At 38.0% G+C, this 19,864-nt stretch overlaps 3 protein-coding genes across 7 annotated transcripts in view; 1 reads left to right on the top strand and 2 right to left on the bottom strand.

The window, feature by feature from the left end:
* Positions 1 to 896: 896 nt before the first annotated feature.
* Positions 897 to 3,749, bottom strand: LOC117962742 (thyrotropin subunit beta-like). 3 transcript variants are annotated; one of them, XM_059005099.1, is made up of 3 exons: positions 2,858 to 2,991; positions 2,062 to 2,224; positions 897 to 1,851 (listed from the first exon to the last, which is right to left on the bottom strand). In XM_059005099.1, exons 2-3 carry the CDS (start codon positions 2,221 to 2,223, stop codon positions 1,582 to 1,584), a joined length of 432 nt encoding a protein of 143 aa, XP_058861082.1. In that variant the 5' UTR covers position 2,224; positions 2,858 to 2,991; the 3' UTR covers positions 897 to 1,581. The 3 variants fall into 3 exon arrangements, with proteins under 3 accessions (XP_058861082.1, XP_058861081.1, XP_034763595.2); XM_034907704.2 differs by lacking the exon at positions 2,858 to 2,991 and adding an exon at positions 3,514 to 3,749 and having other exon boundaries at positions 898 to 1,851; XM_059005098.1 differs by lacking the exon at positions 2,858 to 2,991 and having other exon boundaries at positions 2,062 to 2,511.
* Positions 3,750 to 5,737: 1,988 nt separating this feature from the next.
* LOC117962410 (uncharacterized) lies at positions 5,738 to 10,499 on the top strand. Of its 2 annotated transcripts, none has more exons than XM_059005029.1 (4): positions 5,738 to 5,853; positions 6,303 to 6,829; positions 7,810 to 7,974; positions 9,017 to 10,499. In XM_059005029.1, the coding sequence occupies exons 2-4, from the start codon at positions 6,319 to 6,321 to the stop codon at positions 9,262 to 9,264; spliced, it is 924 nt and encodes a 307-aa protein (XP_058861012.1). In that variant the 5' UTR covers positions 5,738 to 5,853; positions 6,303 to 6,318; the 3' UTR covers positions 9,265 to 10,499. The 2 variants fall into 2 exon arrangements, with proteins under 2 accessions (XP_058861012.1, XP_058861011.1); XM_059005028.1 differs by lacking the exon at positions 5,738 to 5,853 and adding an exon at positions 5,865 to 6,047.
* A 4,615-nt stretch (positions 10,500 to 15,114) lies between these two features.
* The window catches only part of LOC117426304 (synaptonemal complex protein 1), a 6,327-nt gene continuing 1,577 nt past the window's right edge, over positions 15,115 to 19,864 (bottom strand). For both annotated transcript variants that reach the window (XM_059005073.1, XM_059005072.1), the window contains 16 exons: positions 19,679 to 19,746; positions 19,459 to 19,532; positions 19,187 to 19,245; positions 19,009 to 19,078; positions 18,709 to 18,782; positions 18,224 to 18,332; positions 17,990 to 18,084; positions 17,690 to 17,874; positions 17,337 to 17,404; positions 17,185 to 17,246; positions 16,668 to 16,784; positions 16,360 to 16,464; positions 16,137 to 16,240; positions 15,864 to 15,981; positions 15,288 to 15,565; positions 15,115 to 15,182 (listed from right to left, as the gene is read on the bottom strand). In XM_059005073.1, coding sequence (XP_058861056.1) covers positions 15,479 to 15,565; positions 15,864 to 15,981; positions 16,137 to 16,240; positions 16,360 to 16,464; positions 16,668 to 16,784; positions 17,185 to 17,246; positions 17,337 to 17,404; positions 17,690 to 17,874; positions 17,990 to 18,084; positions 18,224 to 18,332; positions 18,709 to 18,782; positions 19,009 to 19,078; positions 19,187 to 19,245; positions 19,459 to 19,532; positions 19,679 to 19,746 — 1,395 coding nt within the window. In that variant the 3' untranslated portion in view covers positions 15,115 to 15,182; positions 15,288 to 15,478. The remainder of the gene's footprint in view (positions 15,183 to 15,287; positions 15,566 to 15,863; positions 15,982 to 16,136; positions 16,241 to 16,359; positions 16,465 to 16,667; positions 16,785 to 17,184; positions 17,247 to 17,336; positions 17,405 to 17,689; positions 17,875 to 17,989; positions 18,085 to 18,223; positions 18,333 to 18,708; positions 18,783 to 19,008; positions 19,079 to 19,186; positions 19,246 to 19,458; positions 19,533 to 19,678; positions 19,747 to 19,864) is intronic.

Here is a 19,864-nt window from a genome sequence, read left to right as displayed (position 1 = left end):
GCTTCTAAAAGAGTTTCAGGACATATCGGACATGAAAAACATTTCCACTGCTAGCATTCCGTAATGACGCAGGTCAGTGGTAAGGGATGATTCGTGCGTTTTTTTCTTTCAAAATAGGTTCATGGGTGCTTGCTAAAAAGCATTGCTCTTGACTATCGATTTTATAAGTGCCTCCCAGACAGCTGTTTACATGTTGCTGCTAAAGTGATGGGAAGTACTGTCCAGGTGATCTGTAAAGGATTGTGTGGTCCCTGGTCTTCCTGATTCATACAGCAGTGGTGTCCACACTGAACAGGAGGCTGTGTGAAAGCTACATTTGGAATGGAAAAGCACTGGATACATTATCTACTAAGGGTGGGGTCAGGAATACTGAAGGGAGGGGAGGGTGTCATCCATATACAGTCCATCTTCACACACATATTATTACATTTTCATGGGGGGTGGGCTTGTTGGATTTTGTTGAAAGGGGGAGTCAAATAAATGAAGGAACTGTCCTGGCATTGGGGAATCCCCTCTCCCCTCCCCTGGCTTATTCACACTTCTTAATCTAACCCTAGTCACATGTCTGCACAGTAAAGAGGAAGTCAGCTGAGAATGTGGAATGTTTTGCATGAGCATTCTTTTTAAGAATTTGCGTGACAAGGAAGTTGGGTAAGCACCTGGGTACGGTGTATTATTATGAAAAGATTACACAGAGGCGCTGGTCATACCTCCTTGCAATTTCCAGACAGTACTGTGGCTTTGTGGCCGTCACCATGGGTATATATTGTTACTGGCACACTCATCGTGTTGTTATGTATGGCTTCCAAACGACAGACCATTAAGATTTCATTTCACCCTCGCCCGAGCACAGAAGCAGTGAGTTAACCCTGTGTAGTTTAGTGGTTGTGGAATAATACACAGCCAAACAGAAATAAAGGGGAAAGACTTTAATTAGTTAAAGGGTGAGAAAGGCAGCCTGCAGTCACACACTTGAAAAAGATGAACCACAATAGTTTTATACAGACAATAAACTTCTCGAATCGTGTACTTGCAGAAATTCACAAAGAGAAGAAACTTGCACTATTCCACCAGCTTTATTGTTGTAATAAGCAGACACATTGTGAATTGAAAACGACTTCACTGAGCTAGACTCGTTTTTAAAGTTGTCGTGCCCTGTGTCCCACTCACAGAACAGGAAGGAGAAACCGTGCTGCAATGAAATGAAACAGAGGCTTTATCTCCCAACAAGGATTTACTGAACGCACATTGAAATATGCAAAGAATGTAAGATCCCTGTTCACACATGAAACACATACATGAAACACCGCGTGCGAGACCCCACGAAGCATTTTTACAAAACAAAACAGATGCCACATACTTTGTGAACAGAAAAAAAAAAAGAATGGCACAAGTGGGTCTGCTTAGAATTCAATACACGTGGGAAAATCAGGAATGTGGACAAGTCCGTTTCTACAGATAATGTACACAACGCTAGTTCTGTTAAAGGTGACGCAACTTCCATAGAAAATCTTGTATTTTTGGTCCCATCTCATACGCCCTCTCCCCTGTAACACCCTCCCGATGCGAGACTGGTGGACCCTACTGGATGAAGTTGCTCTGGCCGAGGTAGCTGTCGGCCTCGCGGGGTGGTTTGGTGCACCGGCTGGGGCGCAGGGGCTCCATGGTGCACTCGCTGTAGTCTGTGTTGCATTTCCTACAGCGGCAGGTCAGCGCCACGGCGTAGGAGTACGAGGGGTTGCTGTGGAGCGGGCAGCCTGGCAGGGTCACCGTGTGGTAGCTCAGGTCCTGGTAGGTGCAGCTGCTCTGTGACAGAGCTGACTTGGGAAGAAGGCTCTTCAGGTTCACATCCTGAAATGCAATTACAAGCCCTGAAACGTTATGCCTGAAGGTCACCGCTCTTTACATCCAGCCTCTGGAGGACAAAGGCCAGCCATACAGGTGTCTGCTGTTTTTATTACTGGGGTGTGTTTCAAGGAGAAGGCTTTCACACTGTCTGAGTGACGGTATGATACAGATAGACAGCTGAGCAGATAAGCAGGAATGGAGTGATGCTCTTACCCGTGTGACGCAGAAGCCAGCACAGATAGTGGTGTTGATGGCCACACAGTAGGCGCACTCCTGTCTTTCCACGTACAGCGTGTATGCGGTGGACTCACACAGGGAGGAGGCATTTCCAATTGACAAGCAGAGAAGGGCGCACGTCAGCACAGCAGCACTCATCCTGCAAGGACGAGAAAATAAAACCAGGTCCAAATTCATTCATCGTCTCCGCTCCTAGTGAGCGCTGCACGACATTAGAACGATACGCTGACGCACGAGCCAAATGTGTTGAATATGAAACTGACTGGGTACTGATTAGAACAAGCTCAATATTAGAATACGTTTTGTTTCATATAGAAATACGTATTTAATTGATAAACGGTTGATAAACGGTTAATTGATAACGTGAAGTTCACGTTATGCGTAAATACGTAGTCAGGAACTGTAACCATATGAAAATCACCGCAGTATTATTCCAAAACTTAAATATTTATTGCAGCAGAAAACTAAAAATATAACTATTTTAAAATGAATACAATTATAATAAAATACTTTAATGGTAAGGCATGGGTCATTTAAGCGCTAACCTTGTTTAACCTGACTCTACTGAGGCAGGGTGACGTGTGTTCTGAACAGGTCTCAACAGTGACTCTGGAATAAGATGAATAGAAGTGGTATGAATTTGACAGCGGATGCCAAGCCATTAGATAGGATTTCTATCATTAAAACGCTGACTTGCACGCAACGGTTTAATTCTGCAGCATGACAACTCTGATACAGCGCAGTTACCTCAACTAATGTATTTAACTCTTACCGGTAACCAGTCCCTGCCGCACTCTGCCCCCGTGGATCTACGATAAACCGTATGTGTTCTCTGCGGTATGATGTACCAGTGTATTCCTTAGGGTTACACACAACATTCAATGTCGTTTGACACAGCGCTTCAGAAGTAATCAGGATACATGTACGGGGTCCACAGTCTAAACAGATTACCGGCTGGTTTGCTAAGTGCTACTTGCCCACTTTGAGCTGCTGCTAGAGAAGAACCTCTCTTAACTGAATTGAGAAACAGCGTCCGTCTGGAGGAGTTGTGTGTTTCTGTTATAATGCGGATTGGGAAGGTTATCGCGTATGTGCTCCAGTATACAGTGCAGCGTTAATATGCACCCCCAGCTCACTGCCCTGCAATGAACCCAGAGGAGTCTTTTCAGAAGCCTTGGCAAGCATGGCACATAGTGATCTGTGCAGAAACAACAGCAGACAAGAGCACAGAGAATGGCATGCTGGGCTCCTATAGATGATACTGTATATAGTGAAGCATTCTAGTAAGAGCCATACAAAGCAAAGAGAATGAACACTAAACAAGTGCACGATTCTCAATACAGGTAACAGACTATTCTGAGGTTAAAAACACTACACTGTATTTTAAAAAAGACATGTAAAAAAGACCCAAATAAGCTCTCCACTTACCTGTATGTGGAGATCAGCGGACTGTCTGGGAGAATGATTCTCCGATGTCTCTCAACGCTGAGACTTTATACAAGCACGCTAATCCCCTCTGACCCCTTTTCTTGGTGCATCAATTCGCTTGGGATAAAATCAACCCAAACAGCGTGCCTTTTTGGACAAGCAGGGCGGATTGGATTTCATACAAGAAGCTTAACAGCTCCTCTCTTGCGCATACTTGCTTGTGAATAGTCAAGAGGCTGACCCAGGAGTCTCAAGAAAGATTCATAATCATGAAGACTGAAAGCAGGATATTGAAGTTCAAAAGGTAATGTTTACAAAACATGCGATCACTCTGCTTACAGTGACACTAATCAGCCATTTATCAGAGGAGGTCTGATCTACTATCTTGCCCATTGTGACTGAAAATGGGACATGTGTAGGCTATTACCACATGTCCATATTAAACAGACATTATCGGTCTTACAGGAGGATTTGGTGCGTAGCAACTAATTCAGACTAACAAACGGAGAGCCAGGCTGGCTGCCAGAGAGCTACCATACAGTCTCATTATATAAGCAAAGTCAATATCACAATAGCTCCCCGTGAAACTCAATCTGATGTTGTTGGGTTTTTTTTGTCATTTAATTTTGCATCAGCCGGGTTGAAGGCTTTTGCAGCCTGTGGTGCCTTCGCTGGCTCTGAACCTAATTAAATTGTGCTGATGAGAAGCCTGTCTTCATCCTGAGCTGCCTACCCCCTCTCCTTAAAACACAAGGGTGCGGAGAGGGGGGGGGGACCTCTCTGGGGCAGAATCAATCCTAGTTTAAACTGTGCTCATATATATTATCAATGTATCAATTCAGCATGCACTGTACCCTTCTTATAAAGGGTCATGTTCTTTCTCAAACATAAACAGGCTTTTGCTGACAGCCGCCAGACAAACAGGTTAGCTTGTGACTAATGCTACCGAGGTGAACTTCCCTCAAGTGTACCCTCTATATAACGTGGCTGCAGGAGTCGTCTGCACTGTCTACTGTACTGTGGTGAGCTTTAAGGGGCTCGTCTGGCATAACAAGGTGTAGGGGTCTCCCCTACTGTTCAGATCAACACATTTCTGTCTGGTTTTGGTTTAAATATTAGAACCGTTGCTTTTGCTTTCTGGTACCTAATCACTTCCTGTGTTGTAGGTCAAATTGACTCAGGTGATAAGGCCGGCACAGGAAGTGATTCGGTGCCAGGAATTGACACCACGAAAGCGTGCAAGCAGACGCACGGTCTTGTACTTGTGACAGTGTCTAGTATATTATCCCATGCAGCTGTGTCGGAGTAGCATTTTAAACAGTGAGGCTGATGGGACTTTTCTTTTCGAATGCATTATATCTTTAACCAGGCTGAACCATCAGCAAAGCCTAACGAGGTGCTGCAGATAGTACAGTGGCACCATCTAGTGGATGTGCTTGTCATGAACCGTCTGTATAATCAAATCATCAGCTGCAACAGTGCCATTTCACCAGTGTTTGGTTTTTCATGTTTCCGTGGCTGTGTGCTGGGGACACGTTTCCACTGAGCTGCCTGCTGTGCTGGGCTGTGCTCAGTCAGTATTGAGGGGTTTGCTGGAATGCTGCTGCTGTTCTGAGATTGGCTGGTCCATGGTTTTCTTCGGGGGAGTCTGCATTGGGATGGCAGCCGTGTCCTCCTTATTGGGAAACATACTTCAGGCAGTACTGTGTTTTGCTACAAGTAAAATACAACACTGGTTTAAGCCTATGGGATTGCATGCGTGAGAAGGGAGTTAGTTATAGTGTGTGCAAAATCTAGATACATTTACAGGTGAATTCAGGGGGAAAAAAGTTGTTAATGTATGCACAGGATTGTGCGACAAATGCTTTGTGCTTTGTGACTGGGAGCCTCTGTGAGGCTTGTGGGAGCCTCGCTCATCTTCGTAGTTTCCAGGCAGCTCTCTCCATCTTCAGCAGACCACAACATTGCAAACAACAGCAACACAATGGATTTAGAGCAAACACTGCCCTGCATTTGACAGGAGTCTAATGCAGGGTCATACCACTAGGAAACAAGTACAGCACGCTGCTGCTGTCTTACTGCCAGTGTAGTTAGATATAGTTGCCCTTTAGACAGAAGCACGGCTATTGGAGGTATGAAGTGAAGTTTTATATAACCACAGGCGTATAGTCACAGCTGTGACTAACACAGGAAGGTAGGAACAGGGCCTGCCCCTCCCCGTTACCTGCTCTGTGATGCAAAGATCCACTCCCAGCCAGCCCTCCAGAGAGTGAAAACAGAGCTGTGCAAACAAGGAAGTGGTAAAAACAAGCGTTCATGTACACTGAGCAGCTGCTTCAGGTAAGTGTCGACCAAGCCGTGGCTTCAGGCTGCTGTTGTTGTTTTTATAGTGAAATCCGGCACGACGCCGTCTTGTGTAACTTTGTGTGGCAGGGCAGATGAGCTGGTGCAGTTGTCAGAATGGAGATCGGAGAATCTTTCACAGCGTGTTTGCTGTTCTTTGTTGTTTGATTTAAATGGCCTTGTAAACTCAGGTATGTCAGCGCTCTTGAGAAGGAGGCCTGCTCACTCCGGTAATGGGAGCTGCTGTTTGGAAGCGCTGCTCAAGGGTTTTGGTGTGAACTGAAACTATGCAGTTTGGAGCCGGGATGGTGCACCATAGTGAACCCTGCCTAGTCATTGTTTATATGTTTTTGAACAGCTCCTAAAACAAATGTCTCATTGCTTGGGTTTATAATAATGATGACAATGGATGCAGATTAAACTCTGAGACTTCTTTTTTCTTTCAGGTTTTAAACACAAATCATGACCCCTGTGCAAAGACTTGGACCTTTTTTCGCTGTAGTCGGATTGTATCTGCTGTTGTCACTGCCTCCCGCCAGCTTGGCAGCCCATCTATTTAACAGCAATGACACAAGTCTAACCTCCGCTCCCCCTGCTCCCCCACAACAGAATGCTACGACAACCACACCCAACGGAACAACGCACGTTCCAGCCACAGCGCCACCTACAGGTCCCCTGGTCAACACCAGCGAGTCAACAGAGCTTGTTTCTACAGCCAGTACTCTAACAACTACTCTGCATCCCACTGCTGATGAATCTACAACCCCGGTGAATGAGACAGAGGGTACCACAGCGCCCCCTATCACAACACCGCCCACAACTCACGCCATTCAGACCAGCGCCGGCACGATCCCCACCACCCTGAAGCTAGACCCGAATGAATCTGTAACAAGCGGAGCCCCCGATGTCACCGGGAGCCTCCCGGTGCAGCCCACCTCCTTTTACACGACCCTCGTCAGCACTCACAACTTAGGTGAGGATCTGTGGAGCTGCGGAGAAGGCGTGCTTGAATGTTTAAAATCTTAAAATGGGGTTGACAAAGTTAACCCTAACTGGAGCTGCACAGACCGATAGTTCGATTGTTAGATTATTCAATTATTCAGTTGTTCTGTTATTCGATTATTTGATGTTGATAGGGCTAATTTACCAATCCAAGAGAAACGAGTGAAGAAACAGCTGCTTGGGTTTGACTGGATTGCTGTTCTCCACAGTCTAAAGCAGCTCTCATCACAAACCCAAGCAGCTGTTTCTTCACTTGTTTCTTTTGGATTGGTAAACTAGTCCAATCTACACCAGTGACCTCACCTGATTGTCCTCACCTGATTTCTGTGGAGAGCTCAGTCAGAATAATTGACTCATCAGTTTGTGCTGCACTAACCCTAACCAAGACTTTGATAGCAGTGCAACAACCAGGACCAGAAGGCTACAGCTGGAAACTAATTGGAGCTAGAATTAGGAAAGCGGGTAGGAGGCACTTCTTTACACAGAGAATGGCGAGGGGATGGATTGGGTTACCTATGTAGCCACGTTGTTGATTATGAATCACTGGGATCCTATAAGACCAGACTTGTTTTGAGATTAGTCAGCTACTAGGAATCGGGCGAGCCCTGGTGGGCTGAATGGCCTCCTCTCATCTTAATATTATGTCATTGTAGATACAAATTGCTGTAACTTGTTGCATCTTATTTCATATTGTATTTTAGTAGTATAATTTGCACTTACTGTAAACTGTACTGTATTTAATATTGATTTAGCCCTGTAAGACCTGTAAGTCACCTTGGATAAAGGCATCTGCCAAATAAATGAATAATAATGATAATAATATAATACCGCTGCCATGGAATGTAGAAATCCGATCTTTGTCAAACCTCACTTCACTGCATTCTTAGTGTAAGCAGACATGTAAAGCTTTTTGTAAGGGTAATGCACGCTTTTCTCTCTTGTTTTTTCAAGGTGAACGGTTTGAACTCAACAGTTCAGAAATGGCGATTACCATCTTCTTCAGCACTATTCTCGGAGTGGCTGTCCTCGTGTTCATCATGTACAGCCTGAACAAGTGCAAGAGGAAGAGCGCCCAGTATTCACACCGGCCTCTCTACAACACTGCAGACGAGACGGGTGAGTCTTTAACGGCACCACTTTCCACTCCTCCAGGACCAGTCTGGGGCTCTGGAGTCTTCTGAATGCTGCTGACGTATCTAATGTCAAATGTTGAGAACCATCCGGCTCTGTACACTGTTCCGAAGGGCAGGTCAAACTGCCCCCTGCATACACTGTGCCATCTAACTGTAATGAGGGAAGCACAAAGCATATATATATATATATATATATATATATATATATATATATATATATATATATATATATATATATATCCAGTATGCAGACGTTGGTGGATCTACAGTCTAAGGACTGGCTGAATCTAAATGGTTAAACAGATTAGGTTAAAGGGTACAAGACTGCCCAGTATATTCTAATTCATATCTGATCGCTCACCTCTCACCATTAGCATCCTTTTATTCAGAATGTTACTCAGAAGACTTTGAAGTCAAAATGTTTCTCTTTGTTGCTAGTGTGTGGTTTGGACTCGTTTCACTGGGGTTGAATGCTTTATTTATCATCTCCCTGAGGCAAGACAAGGCTAAGCCTGTACTTCCTAGGATCTTCGGGAATACTTTTGACCTGTGGGTAGACATGTTCAGGCATGGGTTTACAGAGAAGAGCTCCCTATTTCTAGCGTGTGTTTCTCCATCTGTGTGCTTTTCCCCTGCTGTGTTAATAAGCTCCAGTGTCATAGTCATTATAAAATACAAAGCTCCAAGTCTTACAAAAAATAACCTATGAATGGGAATGTGTATGAATTATCAGATGTTGCATCTAAACAAGATGGAAAAAAATATTGTGTAATCTTTCTTTTGCACTGTGCACGTTTCACTAACTTTTATAGGATGTTGCTGGTTTTTTTTGGTTTTTTTTCATGCAAGCAGTTGCCCAGAACTGGTTGCAGGAGCAGATCAGGGTTCTGTTTTTGAGCAATCTGTAAACTTGCAATCACTTGTTGTTTGCGCAATGGGATTGCTAGTTGTTTGTGTAAATGTTAGCGTATCCAGTTGCAATGTGTAGGCGGAGACCCAGACTATCTGCTTGTTTGTTTTCACAGTGGACAGATACAGCGCCCCAGATGATACACTGGTCATTTCAGGAGGCTTGTATGATGGCATCCGAATCTACAACCCAAACATGACTGTTCTTGAGGAGGACGAAGAAGAACTCCACCCAGAGCACCGCCCCTTTGGCTCCAGAGCCCCACAGTTTCGGCTGGAATTTTTGCCAGAAGAACAGGGAAGGCCCCCCAGTACCGGCGGGTCTACCTTTGAAACGTTTCAGGCTCCCCCTGAAGAGCTTTGATTCATTTCAGACTGCAACCACCACAAGACCTAAACAGGAAGGTGTAAGCTGACGTTATACTTATTTACTGTACTGTCATGTTTTATTATAATTTTTTTGTTTGTTTGTAGTCCATTATTCAAGATTTCGCAGAAGCCCATAATACCTTGCAGTGAAAAAAATACAGAGGGGTGATGCTCAGGAAATATTGTTATGCCATCTTGTGTTTTTCAGAGGAACCTCTCCCATGATTTAGATTTTCATCTTCTCAAACAGGGCAACTTACACCATTGCTACTGCAAACCGGAATGCAAAACACATTATGGGCAACTACGAACAGGTCTCTATACACTTCACCGTCAATTAAGACAGCCCTTACATAATAACATGTGGAGATTTAGCTTGTAGCGTTCGAATTCTCCCTGAACTAAGTGATTGATCTGTTCTCACAGTATATGTGTACCAATGTGAATGTAGATGTTCTGCTTTTTGTTTTTCATTTGTACTTAAACTTTATTTCAGGTTCCAGGAATCACTAAGGGCTGCTAAATATTTATCAGCTACATATATCTCTTCAAGTTCATATTCCAGATGTCTATCTTCAATAGGCTTTGATAGCTTTGTTACATTTTGTGTCGTGTTAAAAAAGTATTTTAAACTTATTGAACAACTATGTAATTAGCACTTCAGGTTAATATATTGACACAAGTTACAGCAGCTGCCCTTAAATGTGTAAAAAAAAAAAAAAAAAGGACCATAATTTTTTGTATATATTTTTTATAATATGTGCACTTAAAATTATTCTTAACTAATGTACATTGTTTATAATACTTAACCTAAGTTATATCTGATTAAATCTGCAATTTTGTTTTGTTTTTTCCTTAAGAAAGTTATCATTATTATTTGCTTCAAATCAACACCAAAAGGGACAAAGGAAAGTGTTGTATTTATTGTTTATAATATGATACTGTGTACATCTTAGAACCGTATTTAAAGATTAGATCCTCAAACAAGGGAACTTCAGCACTTTTGGTAAATAGCTAGTAATAAATAACTATTAGTTAACACCAGTAAAAGCTTATCTTTCTTCCCTTTTATGATGATCTTATCTTTTTAATTGGGCTCTAAATGTGTGTGGTTTTCTTTGATTTAGATTTTAGTCCTATAAAGATTGATTATTTTCTGTTTACAATTTTTTCTGTCCTTAGTTATTGAGTGTTTTCTAAATAAAATAAACTATTGAAAAGTCCCAGGAACTAGACTATCTAAATCATTGATTTACAAACAGTTATGTAGGTTTTCAAAGATGTTGAACTGAGTGGCTAACTTAATAGCAAAATCCAGTCACTATACTACTGAAGGTGCATACTGTAGAAAGTATACCGCAAATAATGACAAGATCAACCAGTTTCAGAAATGCAACATTTTAATTTTTTTAAAACTAAAAGTCCTGTACAGTAAATCATTGTGATATTATTTTAAATTCTAGATTTGGCCAGTTTAATCATTTATGAAGTGCATACAAATGAGAAGCAAACAATTAGCAAACTACAGAACTGCAAAAACAACACAACACTTTTTTTTTCTTCAGGGTCATTTTAACAGCTGTTACACACTTAATGGTAAACAACTTAAGCTGTTAATATAAAAAATACCCATTTAAATGGAACGTTAAGTTGTAAAGCAATTTTAAATTATTTTATGAGCAAACTTAAACAGTATAAAACAACAACATTCTCATACTATTGGGCATTTAAACATGCAATAAATGTCTAGATTTGGTCAGTTTATTCATTTCATGCAAATGAGAAGCAAACAATTAGCAAACTACAGAACTGCAAAAAAACCACAACACTTTTATTTTTTCTTCAGGGAATTTTTAACAGCTGTTACACACTTAATGGTAAACAATTAAGCTTTTAATATAAAAAATACCCATTTAAATGGAACGTTAAGTTTTAAAGCAATTTTAAATTATTTTATGAGCAAACCTTAAACAGTATAACACAACACAATTCATACTATTGGTCATTTAAACATGCAATAAATGTCACTAATCAGATTTTTTCAGCTGCCTTCATTTTCCTCTTCCTATCTGGATTTGTAACTGCTGCCCACCCTGCCTCACGCATCCTTTTAACAGCTGCTTGTTTCAGAGCCATACCAGGAGACTTTACTGCAAAATGTTCCTAAAACATAAAATACAAGAGACATGCAGGCAGTCAAGCATGCCACCTGACACTCTAAATATGGCATTACGCCTAAGAGTAAGTTTCATAATACTACAAAAAAAAAAATGAAACAATACCGTTTTGCCAATTTCACCACACAGGCGCAGAGCATGAGGATCACTGTTATATAAGCTTTTAAATGTGTCAACTTCTGTGGAAACGCTCTAAAATAAATAAGGATAAGATCTGTAAGCAAACGTCGGGCAATTTAAGATTCTGGAACAAAAGTTCCTAATTACCTAAAATATACTGCTATATCTAGTGAAGTCTATGAAATTAAAAATGTTATGGTAAATGTGGATTCTTCAACAGAAAAGAGGACTTGGTGGCCTCCTAAATTAAATTATAGACTACTCCTTATAGAAGCAAAACTATATATATATATACTGCAAATTCTTGCATATTAGATAACATTTACAAAATAATAGTCCGCCTTTACCAGCAAATCACTCTGCTCAGAGCTGTCAGACTGCATATCAAGATCCAGGGCAACTTTTCTCTTTTTCTTTAATGCTTCATCGACCATTGGGGTGAATCTTCCTCTCTGCACTGACTGCCCAGCAGAAGGAGGCGGTGTCCGTATTGTGTAAGTCTAAAAACAGCACAATCTTAATGTGAATTTAAAAGAGTCTATTCAGATATAAAACAGGTATGACCAGATCTCCTTCACAATGCTGTGTGTCACCTGTAGTGTTACTGTACACCAAACTAAAACAGGTGTGTTAATAACAATTCAACCCTCACAAACAGCTTTGGGAAAGAAGACAAACATACGTCAAATAAAGAGCCACACAATATAGCACCAAATTCATAACGGAAAATTGTTTTTGGAATGCGTGTACTGGATTTTTTCTTTTCACCTTTACGTTCGGAGTAGCTTGCATTTTTCTGGCTGGGGTCCATAAAGGTGTGCACATGACAGTTTCAGCCTTTTCTCCTTTATTTGGAGGTTCCAGCAAAGTGCTCCTCGCAGTTTTATCACAAGGAGTAGTCTTTCTGCTCCCTGAACTAAAATTGCTCTTTTGGGGGTATGTGTCCTGCATTTAAAATGTAACACAATTTTAGGATTAGTGTTAGTAAAAAATCAATATATTTAGTCAAAACTTCTGTATACATAAATCTTACCTTTTTCTTAGTCTTTTCCTCTTTAGACTCCAGGTTCTCCTGTAAGATTTTGACTTCTTGTTCCATAATATCCTACACATTTGGAAGAGAAAATGTGTATTTTAATGATCTTAACCACCAACCTTAACTTTATATAAATACTGCTGGTGTTTTTTCTACTCTTATTAGCACACCAACATTCCTCAAAGTCCCTATAGTATTTAGATAATTAAAATAGACCCAACAGGAAGTCATATAGATTTATATAGTGATATATATTTTTCAATAAAATATATTGTACCCTCTTTTTCAGTTTTTCTTTCAAAGACTCGATATTTTCTTTCAATACTTTGGCTTCTTTTTCTATCTTTTCCTGCAACAAAAAGATAATGTATTACAAACATAAAAATGAATTGAGATTCACAATAATATGAAGTCAGCCTCTAAAATCATAAAATTGGAGCATCAAATTATATGCAAAATATATTGACTGACCTTTTCTTTTGTCACAGTTTGAAGTTGTTGTTTGAAATATGACAGTTCATTATTGATTCGGGACAATTCCTGTTCCTAAAAAAACAAATGTTACTATTACATTTAAATATTATGTTAATATATATATATATATATATATATATATATATATATATATATATATATATATATATATATATATATATATATATATATATATATATTATTTATATAATATAAAATAACTATTTATATAATATAAAATAACTTTTATGAGCATTTTGACAATCGTTTACCGGAAGCAAACTAAACTGGCTACCATTTTCGTAAATATGACAGACAGTGTGTCAATGAAACAAATGTTTGCTGTATTTTAAGTGTTATTTACACTATTCTTTGAGAAATGGGAATTTTCAGAGGAAACTACATATTACACAGCAATGGGTACAGCCATAGACATTGTATTAAATATATTATTGGGGAGGAAAACTTTATCTGTCAACAGAATACAAAAGCACAGTTTGTGAAATAATCAATAACGGGACAATTATTTCAGTAGGCGCTTTCTACAGTAATTATTAGGGTATTTCAGTACAGCGATGTTTGCTATCTTACCAGTGAAGTTTTATTTGCAATTTTTTCCATTTCTTTTTTCCTCTGCTGCTCCAGTTCAGCATCTTTTTCTTCCACCATCCTATCATACTGGTTCTGACATTTTACAAAAACATGAGTAAACACCACTAGTCATTAAAATACCTCTCCCAAAAGCAATAGCTCTCTGTGTCTGTTTCGATGACCTATAATCACATGTTTTACCTTGTGCTTTTCCATTAAAGCAACCATTTCGGCTGTCTTGTGCTGACATTTGATTTCAGTTTCCCTCTGTTTTTTTACTGCTTCATCAGCTGTAAGCTTTAGCTTCTGTAACTGTGGAAGTTCCAAACAGACTTGTTTTTAATGTCATGTTTTTACTTGCAAGAATCATTTTTTATTATATTACTTGAGAAAGTAATACCAAAATATACTGGCTATGTGCTGCAATAGTACAGTAATGTATTTTCAGAAAATGTGTGTAAATATAAAAATCAATAATAATAAAAAATACCTCCTCATAAAGTTCAGCTTCAGAAACCACTTTGACTTCAAAATCCTTCTTAAGATTCTTCATTTCCTCATCATGCTGTCTTTGCACATTTTCATGCTCCATTTTTAATTCATTTACCTTCAGCAAAAAACACAATGGAGTAATACTAACCTCACTAAATATTAGAGCCTCTGGGGGATAGGCAGCAAAGCAGAATAGTTCAATAGCCTTTCCTGTTTTTCACCTTGGTATGCAATTAGTTTGACATTTTCAATTTAGCCCTGAGTGGACATTAGTCCACATAGCAAAGACTGGGAGACTGGGGGTTCTGTTTTCCCTAGCAGCCTTCCACATTATACCAGAACATACATTTAAATGGGTGGCATCATAAGTTTGTATAAAAAGTGAAAAGCAGCTGAGATGGAGAAATAAGTGCTTGAAAAAATGTTTCATTGGTACATACCTCAGCTTCAAATTGACTGCACTCTTTGCTTTCTGTTGCAATTTTTCTTTTTAAATTCTTAATCTAGTAAAAGAAACAGATGTACAGTTAATTCAATGAGAGTTCACTTATACTGAGATAATCATGTTGACCTACAGACAGTATGTGTATTCTCCTTGATGTTTACAATGAATATGGAATAGATACCTCTTGCTGCAGCTCTTCGTGAGATTTGCTCTTATTTTCCATTTGCTTCTTCAGATTGTTCAGCTAAAAAAATAAGTATCAGTTTTACTATCTCAGACAGTACAATTATTTTACAAAAGGCTTGTGTTTCGGTTATTTAAAGCAGTTTAGTTTTCAAACCCTGGTGTCTTTTAACATTGACAAAACTCATAGTGGTTACAAATAATATTATTTCAAATAGATTAATAGGTTGTAAATGTTGCGGTGAATCTTGTATCCATAATTTTAAACACTCAATAAGATATACAGAAATACATAGAAATGTTAATGTAGGCATCAACACAAAGTCTTTTACCTTTGTTTCCACTGTCTTGAGCTGCCTGTCCTTTTTAGCAAGTTCATTGTGCAAACTTTTATTCTGTGGTAATAATACACAAATAAAATAAAGATTGACTCTAGGAATACACATGATAAGGTCTCCATCACTGAAGTCATTGTTGTCTAATACTCATCTAGTACTTACATTTTCTTCATGCTCTTCTAGTTTGTTTTCTGTGTCCAAACCATTCTGTTCAATGTTTTCCTTTAACGATTCAATTTCCTCTCTGACAATGAGCAAAACAATAGATGTATTTATTTCATACAGTGAACGCACTGAGCATCCTCTGTTCTAAACTGACAGTACTATGCGTAATACAGTACTGTAGCTACAAGTCAAACAAAAACTTGCCTGAGTTTATTGTTTTCTTCTTCTAGCTTCTCAATTTCCTTCCTAGCCTTTTCTTCATTTTGCTTACTGGCCTGAATTTCAGAATAAATTCAAAGGTAGTTTTAATGTATGGTTAATTGAAATAAGTATAATAATCGGGGAGAACTTAGCAAAATGTGTAACCTGTCTGCCAAGCTGAACTGTTTCCATCATGTGGTATCAAGTGGTAATATATTGGTTACTAGACTTGCTAGACTTGTTTTATGCTAAATATATGAGGTTCAATGTTTAGCAAAGGAATTACATACACGTTTTCTGCAACATACTCCAATGACCATACACTTTTGAAATGACTGTCAGTTTAGCACAGCCTGAGTTAAGTTTGCATACCTTTTGCTGTTTTTCAAGGTTTTTGACCTCAACAACTACATTCTTTTTCTCCTGTGAAAGTTGTTCTTGATCAAGTAAAAGCTTGCTAAAACTTGAAGTTAACTCTTCATAGCTTTTCCTGTTGTGAAAGAAATCATTGGCCATATAGCCAGTTATTTATCCACACATGCACTTATTGTGGAGATCCAAGTAAAGTTTGTGAAAGAAAATATTATGGATTAAACTTTTTAGCACCTATTTTTCTAATAATCAAAGTTATTTAGGATAACTTACTCTTTCTGTGCAAGGATCATCTTTAAATTATCCACTTCTTCCAAAGAGACTCTCTCCTTTCCAAGAGCAGCAGATAACTGTTCTTGAATCTCACATATTTCAAACTACAGAAGAAAATAATTTTGTTAAGCATTGAAACAAAAAAGTGATCAGTTTTAAAATGTACAATAATAATAATTATTAAGACAACTGAAGTTTACTTGGTGCAAGTAGGGAAACAAACCTCTTTTTTTTGTACAACATGCTTTAACCCTTCCTGATCTTTCTGCAGCTGTTCTACATCCTTCTCAAGGTTACCTTTCACATCTGAAAGAAGCTCAACTGCTTCCTAAAGTAAAAAGAATGACACAGTAAAACAGACCGTACTGTAGATAAGGGATGATTTGTTTTATACTGTGATAAAGAATATATAGCTATACTGCTTTTCGCACATGCCAATGAAACATGACTAAAGTGTTATAAAATGTCTGTACAGTACAGTTACAGTATATTGTAAAAAAATATTTAAAAAAAATTGATAGGTTTCCAGACCTTTAGTTCACATAGTGCTGTGTTTTTGACCCCCAGTTCAGTTATCAGGTTCCTAGCCTTTTTCTCTTCATTTTTAAACTTTTCCTCTAACACAGTTATGGACTGTCTAGCAATTCCCTATGAAGGAGATACACAATATACGCATATTTATCTTAGAACATTCTCTAATGCTATAATAATCAACATATACTCCACTTGAAAAAATAAACTAGCAACGATTGAACATACGGCACTTTCAAACAGTGTGCCAAAACAATTGGATGAGGAAAAGCTGAACAAGGTGATCCCTACAATGTGCAATGTTTCATGAAAGGCTGTCAAATAAAACTACATCTAGAATATGCTGAAACAAATTAAATCTGTTTCATAAAGAAAATACTATTTCATTTTTAACAATCAATAAATATATCACAGGTAGACTAATTTAAAATGGAATCATTACATAAATAATTGAAATCCAAGGAAATGCTCTGACAAAAATCATAGTTTATAACACAATAAATGTATGGAGCATTACCAGTTCATCTGTAAGCTGTTTGATTTCCTTTTCTTTCTCTTTTTTGTGTTCTTCTATTGCTCCTAAAACACATAAGTAAACATAAGTCAATAGAAGTATAGCCATTGCAGAGATAAATGTAGCAACCTTTGAAAATAAATGTTTCTGATTACCTAATTCACAAGTTATTTTATTTGCTTCCACTGACATGTTGTTTAAATTCTTGTCAAGTTCTTCTGACCTGTACAAACAATATTATTGAGAATAATAGGAAAACAGAGCATGTTTTGTTTAATTTAAACCATAATGAATAAAAACATGATATGTAACATCCTATCCATCAATATGAAGGATATCAAGGTATCTAATAAATCAGTATCATATGCCAGGAATTGGAAGGTTTAAAACAAAACTGTAGTGTATAGTACTCATAAACACGAGAGAAGCATTCATTCTGAAAAACATGTCTCCTACTGTCAAAAAGTGTTTGTGACAAAATCATCATTTCCAAGTGTGCCATTTTTACCTTAGTTTCTCCATTGTAAGGGATGTCTCTAAACTCTGTATTGTATCCTGGAGCTTCTTAATCGCTGCTGCCTGACATTCTTTCATTTTATTAAGCTCTTCCATGGCTGCGTCTTTCTCCACAATTACTTGCCCAAGTGTTCGTTCTTTAGTTTCTAATATTGTCTCGAGAACTTTCTGATGTTCCTAAATAGAGTTACGAACTTAGCATTACCAGCAAACTCTTTATCTCTTGTCCAACAAACAACATCCCCTGAACCCCCACATGTTTACTCTAGTTTTAAAAGATGTTCTCACACACCTGGGTTTTTTTATGGGAGTTTTCTGCTTTTTCCTGTTTATCTAAAAGCACCTCTTGTTTTCTATGCGAATCTTGTAGCTCATTATATTGTTTCCCTGACAATGAAAAATAAGTTTCATTATTGTTCAGGAATTCCGATTCTCAGACCATGTGGACAACCTTTCTCCCATAAAAACACATATTGACAAGTTAAATCCCTAACTTAATATTAAAACAATCCAACTTAATATTTACTTGCTGCTTCTTCTAGCTGCTCATATTTCTGCTTTGTTTCTTGAAAATGAAGCCATATTTGCTGAAGTTCATTTTCTTTTTCATCATACTTCTGCTTAAGCTGCAACACCTGTAAATAAATTACATTATTTTAAATATCTGAAACAAACGTTATACATTTTAAAGAAGCAGTATTCTGCATGTTCATGTTTATTCAGGGTTGTGTACTATGACTATGGCTATAAACATGTATGTCTCTAGTATTTATTTTTCCTTCACGGTTTTCAATGAAGTAATAAATATCTACCGTACATTAATAAGTGCATATTGAGGGCTTTCACAAATCTTTACTGCAGATACAATGTCAGCCTTTAATATAGGTTTGCTTATTTGCACAATGCTGCACACCAGTTGCCAATCATACAAGCAAAACCGTTTAAAAAAGAACCGCAGCTGTATTTCTAGGTGTTATGAAAAAGTGTCATAAAGCCATTTCAGGGACAAACCTGTTCTTGTTTCTTCCTCAGTTCTGTGTGACATTCCCTTCTGAGTTCCTCACTCTGCTGTTTACTCTCTTTTACTTAAAAATAAAAAAAAATAAAAATAAAATAAAGGCGTCAGATTATTTCAATGAAATCCATTCCTCTCCACACATATCCTCCCAGGATGCTCCAGTACTATATAGAAAAACTCTTTAACTAATTAAAGTGATCAACAAGAACTGAAAAATAGTGGTTGTTTATCGGTTATACACTTGTTAAATTTTCCACACACAGTAATAATGATCTAATCAGTTTAAAACTCACATTTAATCTTCATCTCCTTTCTTTCATTTTCAGCTTGGATTTGAAGGCCATCAAATGCCAGTACCATCCTCTGGAAACAAAATCATATGGATATATCATTTACAAACACAGTACAATTAAAGTACAATTAAACTGTTATTATGAGTTGTTTTATTCTCAAGAAGAGGGGATTTTTTACCTGGATGTCCTTGTTATTCTGAATAAGCAGGTGATGTGTTTCTTCTCTCTCTGATTCATCTAAAATTCAAACAAAAATGTTATTTAAAGGTATAAAGGTATAAATTGATCATTGGTTTAGTTCTTAATTGAAAATATACATACTAAATACTGGTCTAATGATTTCATAAAAACAGTACAGTTATTACGTTAATGAGCAATCAAAGAGTTAATTTAAAGTAGTATTGTACAGCTTTAAAGGCTTTTCCCAAATTAGATTTTATATTTACTTACATAAATTCATTTTCTCTCCTGATCTGTCAAACGTTTCCTTTAGCAGATTACACAAGTGTCTGGTGGCCAGATTTCTGTAAAGAACAGGGATAACACCATTCAATATTAGATTTACAGTATACAGTATTTGCAAACATTTGCAGATTCTAACTTTTTTGCCGCAACATTATATGGTATTTGATGTCACTATTAAGACATTATAATCTCAGAAATCACATACTTGTTGTTCACATTTTTATTTTCATTCATCTCTTCTTCCAATTTCATGCTCAGACTCTCGTTTCCAAACTAAAAAAGGAAAAGATAAAATAATGTTTTCTTAAATAGCAGCACTTTGACAAAAGTATAAATCTCTGGTGAATAAAACTCCAAACTGATGTTTTTTTTAAAATAAAAAATAAAAAAT

The sequence above is a fragment of the Acipenser ruthenus genome, chromosome 30 (genome assembly GCF_902713425.1).
Source record: "Acipenser ruthenus chromosome 30, fAciRut3.2 maternal haplotype, whole genome shotgun sequence".
Classification (NCBI taxonomy): domain Eukaryota; kingdom Metazoa; phylum Chordata; class Actinopteri; order Acipenseriformes; family Acipenseridae; genus Acipenser; species Acipenser ruthenus.
Note: the sequence above shows the minus strand (reverse complement) of the source record. Positions and strands in the feature narration are given on the sequence as shown.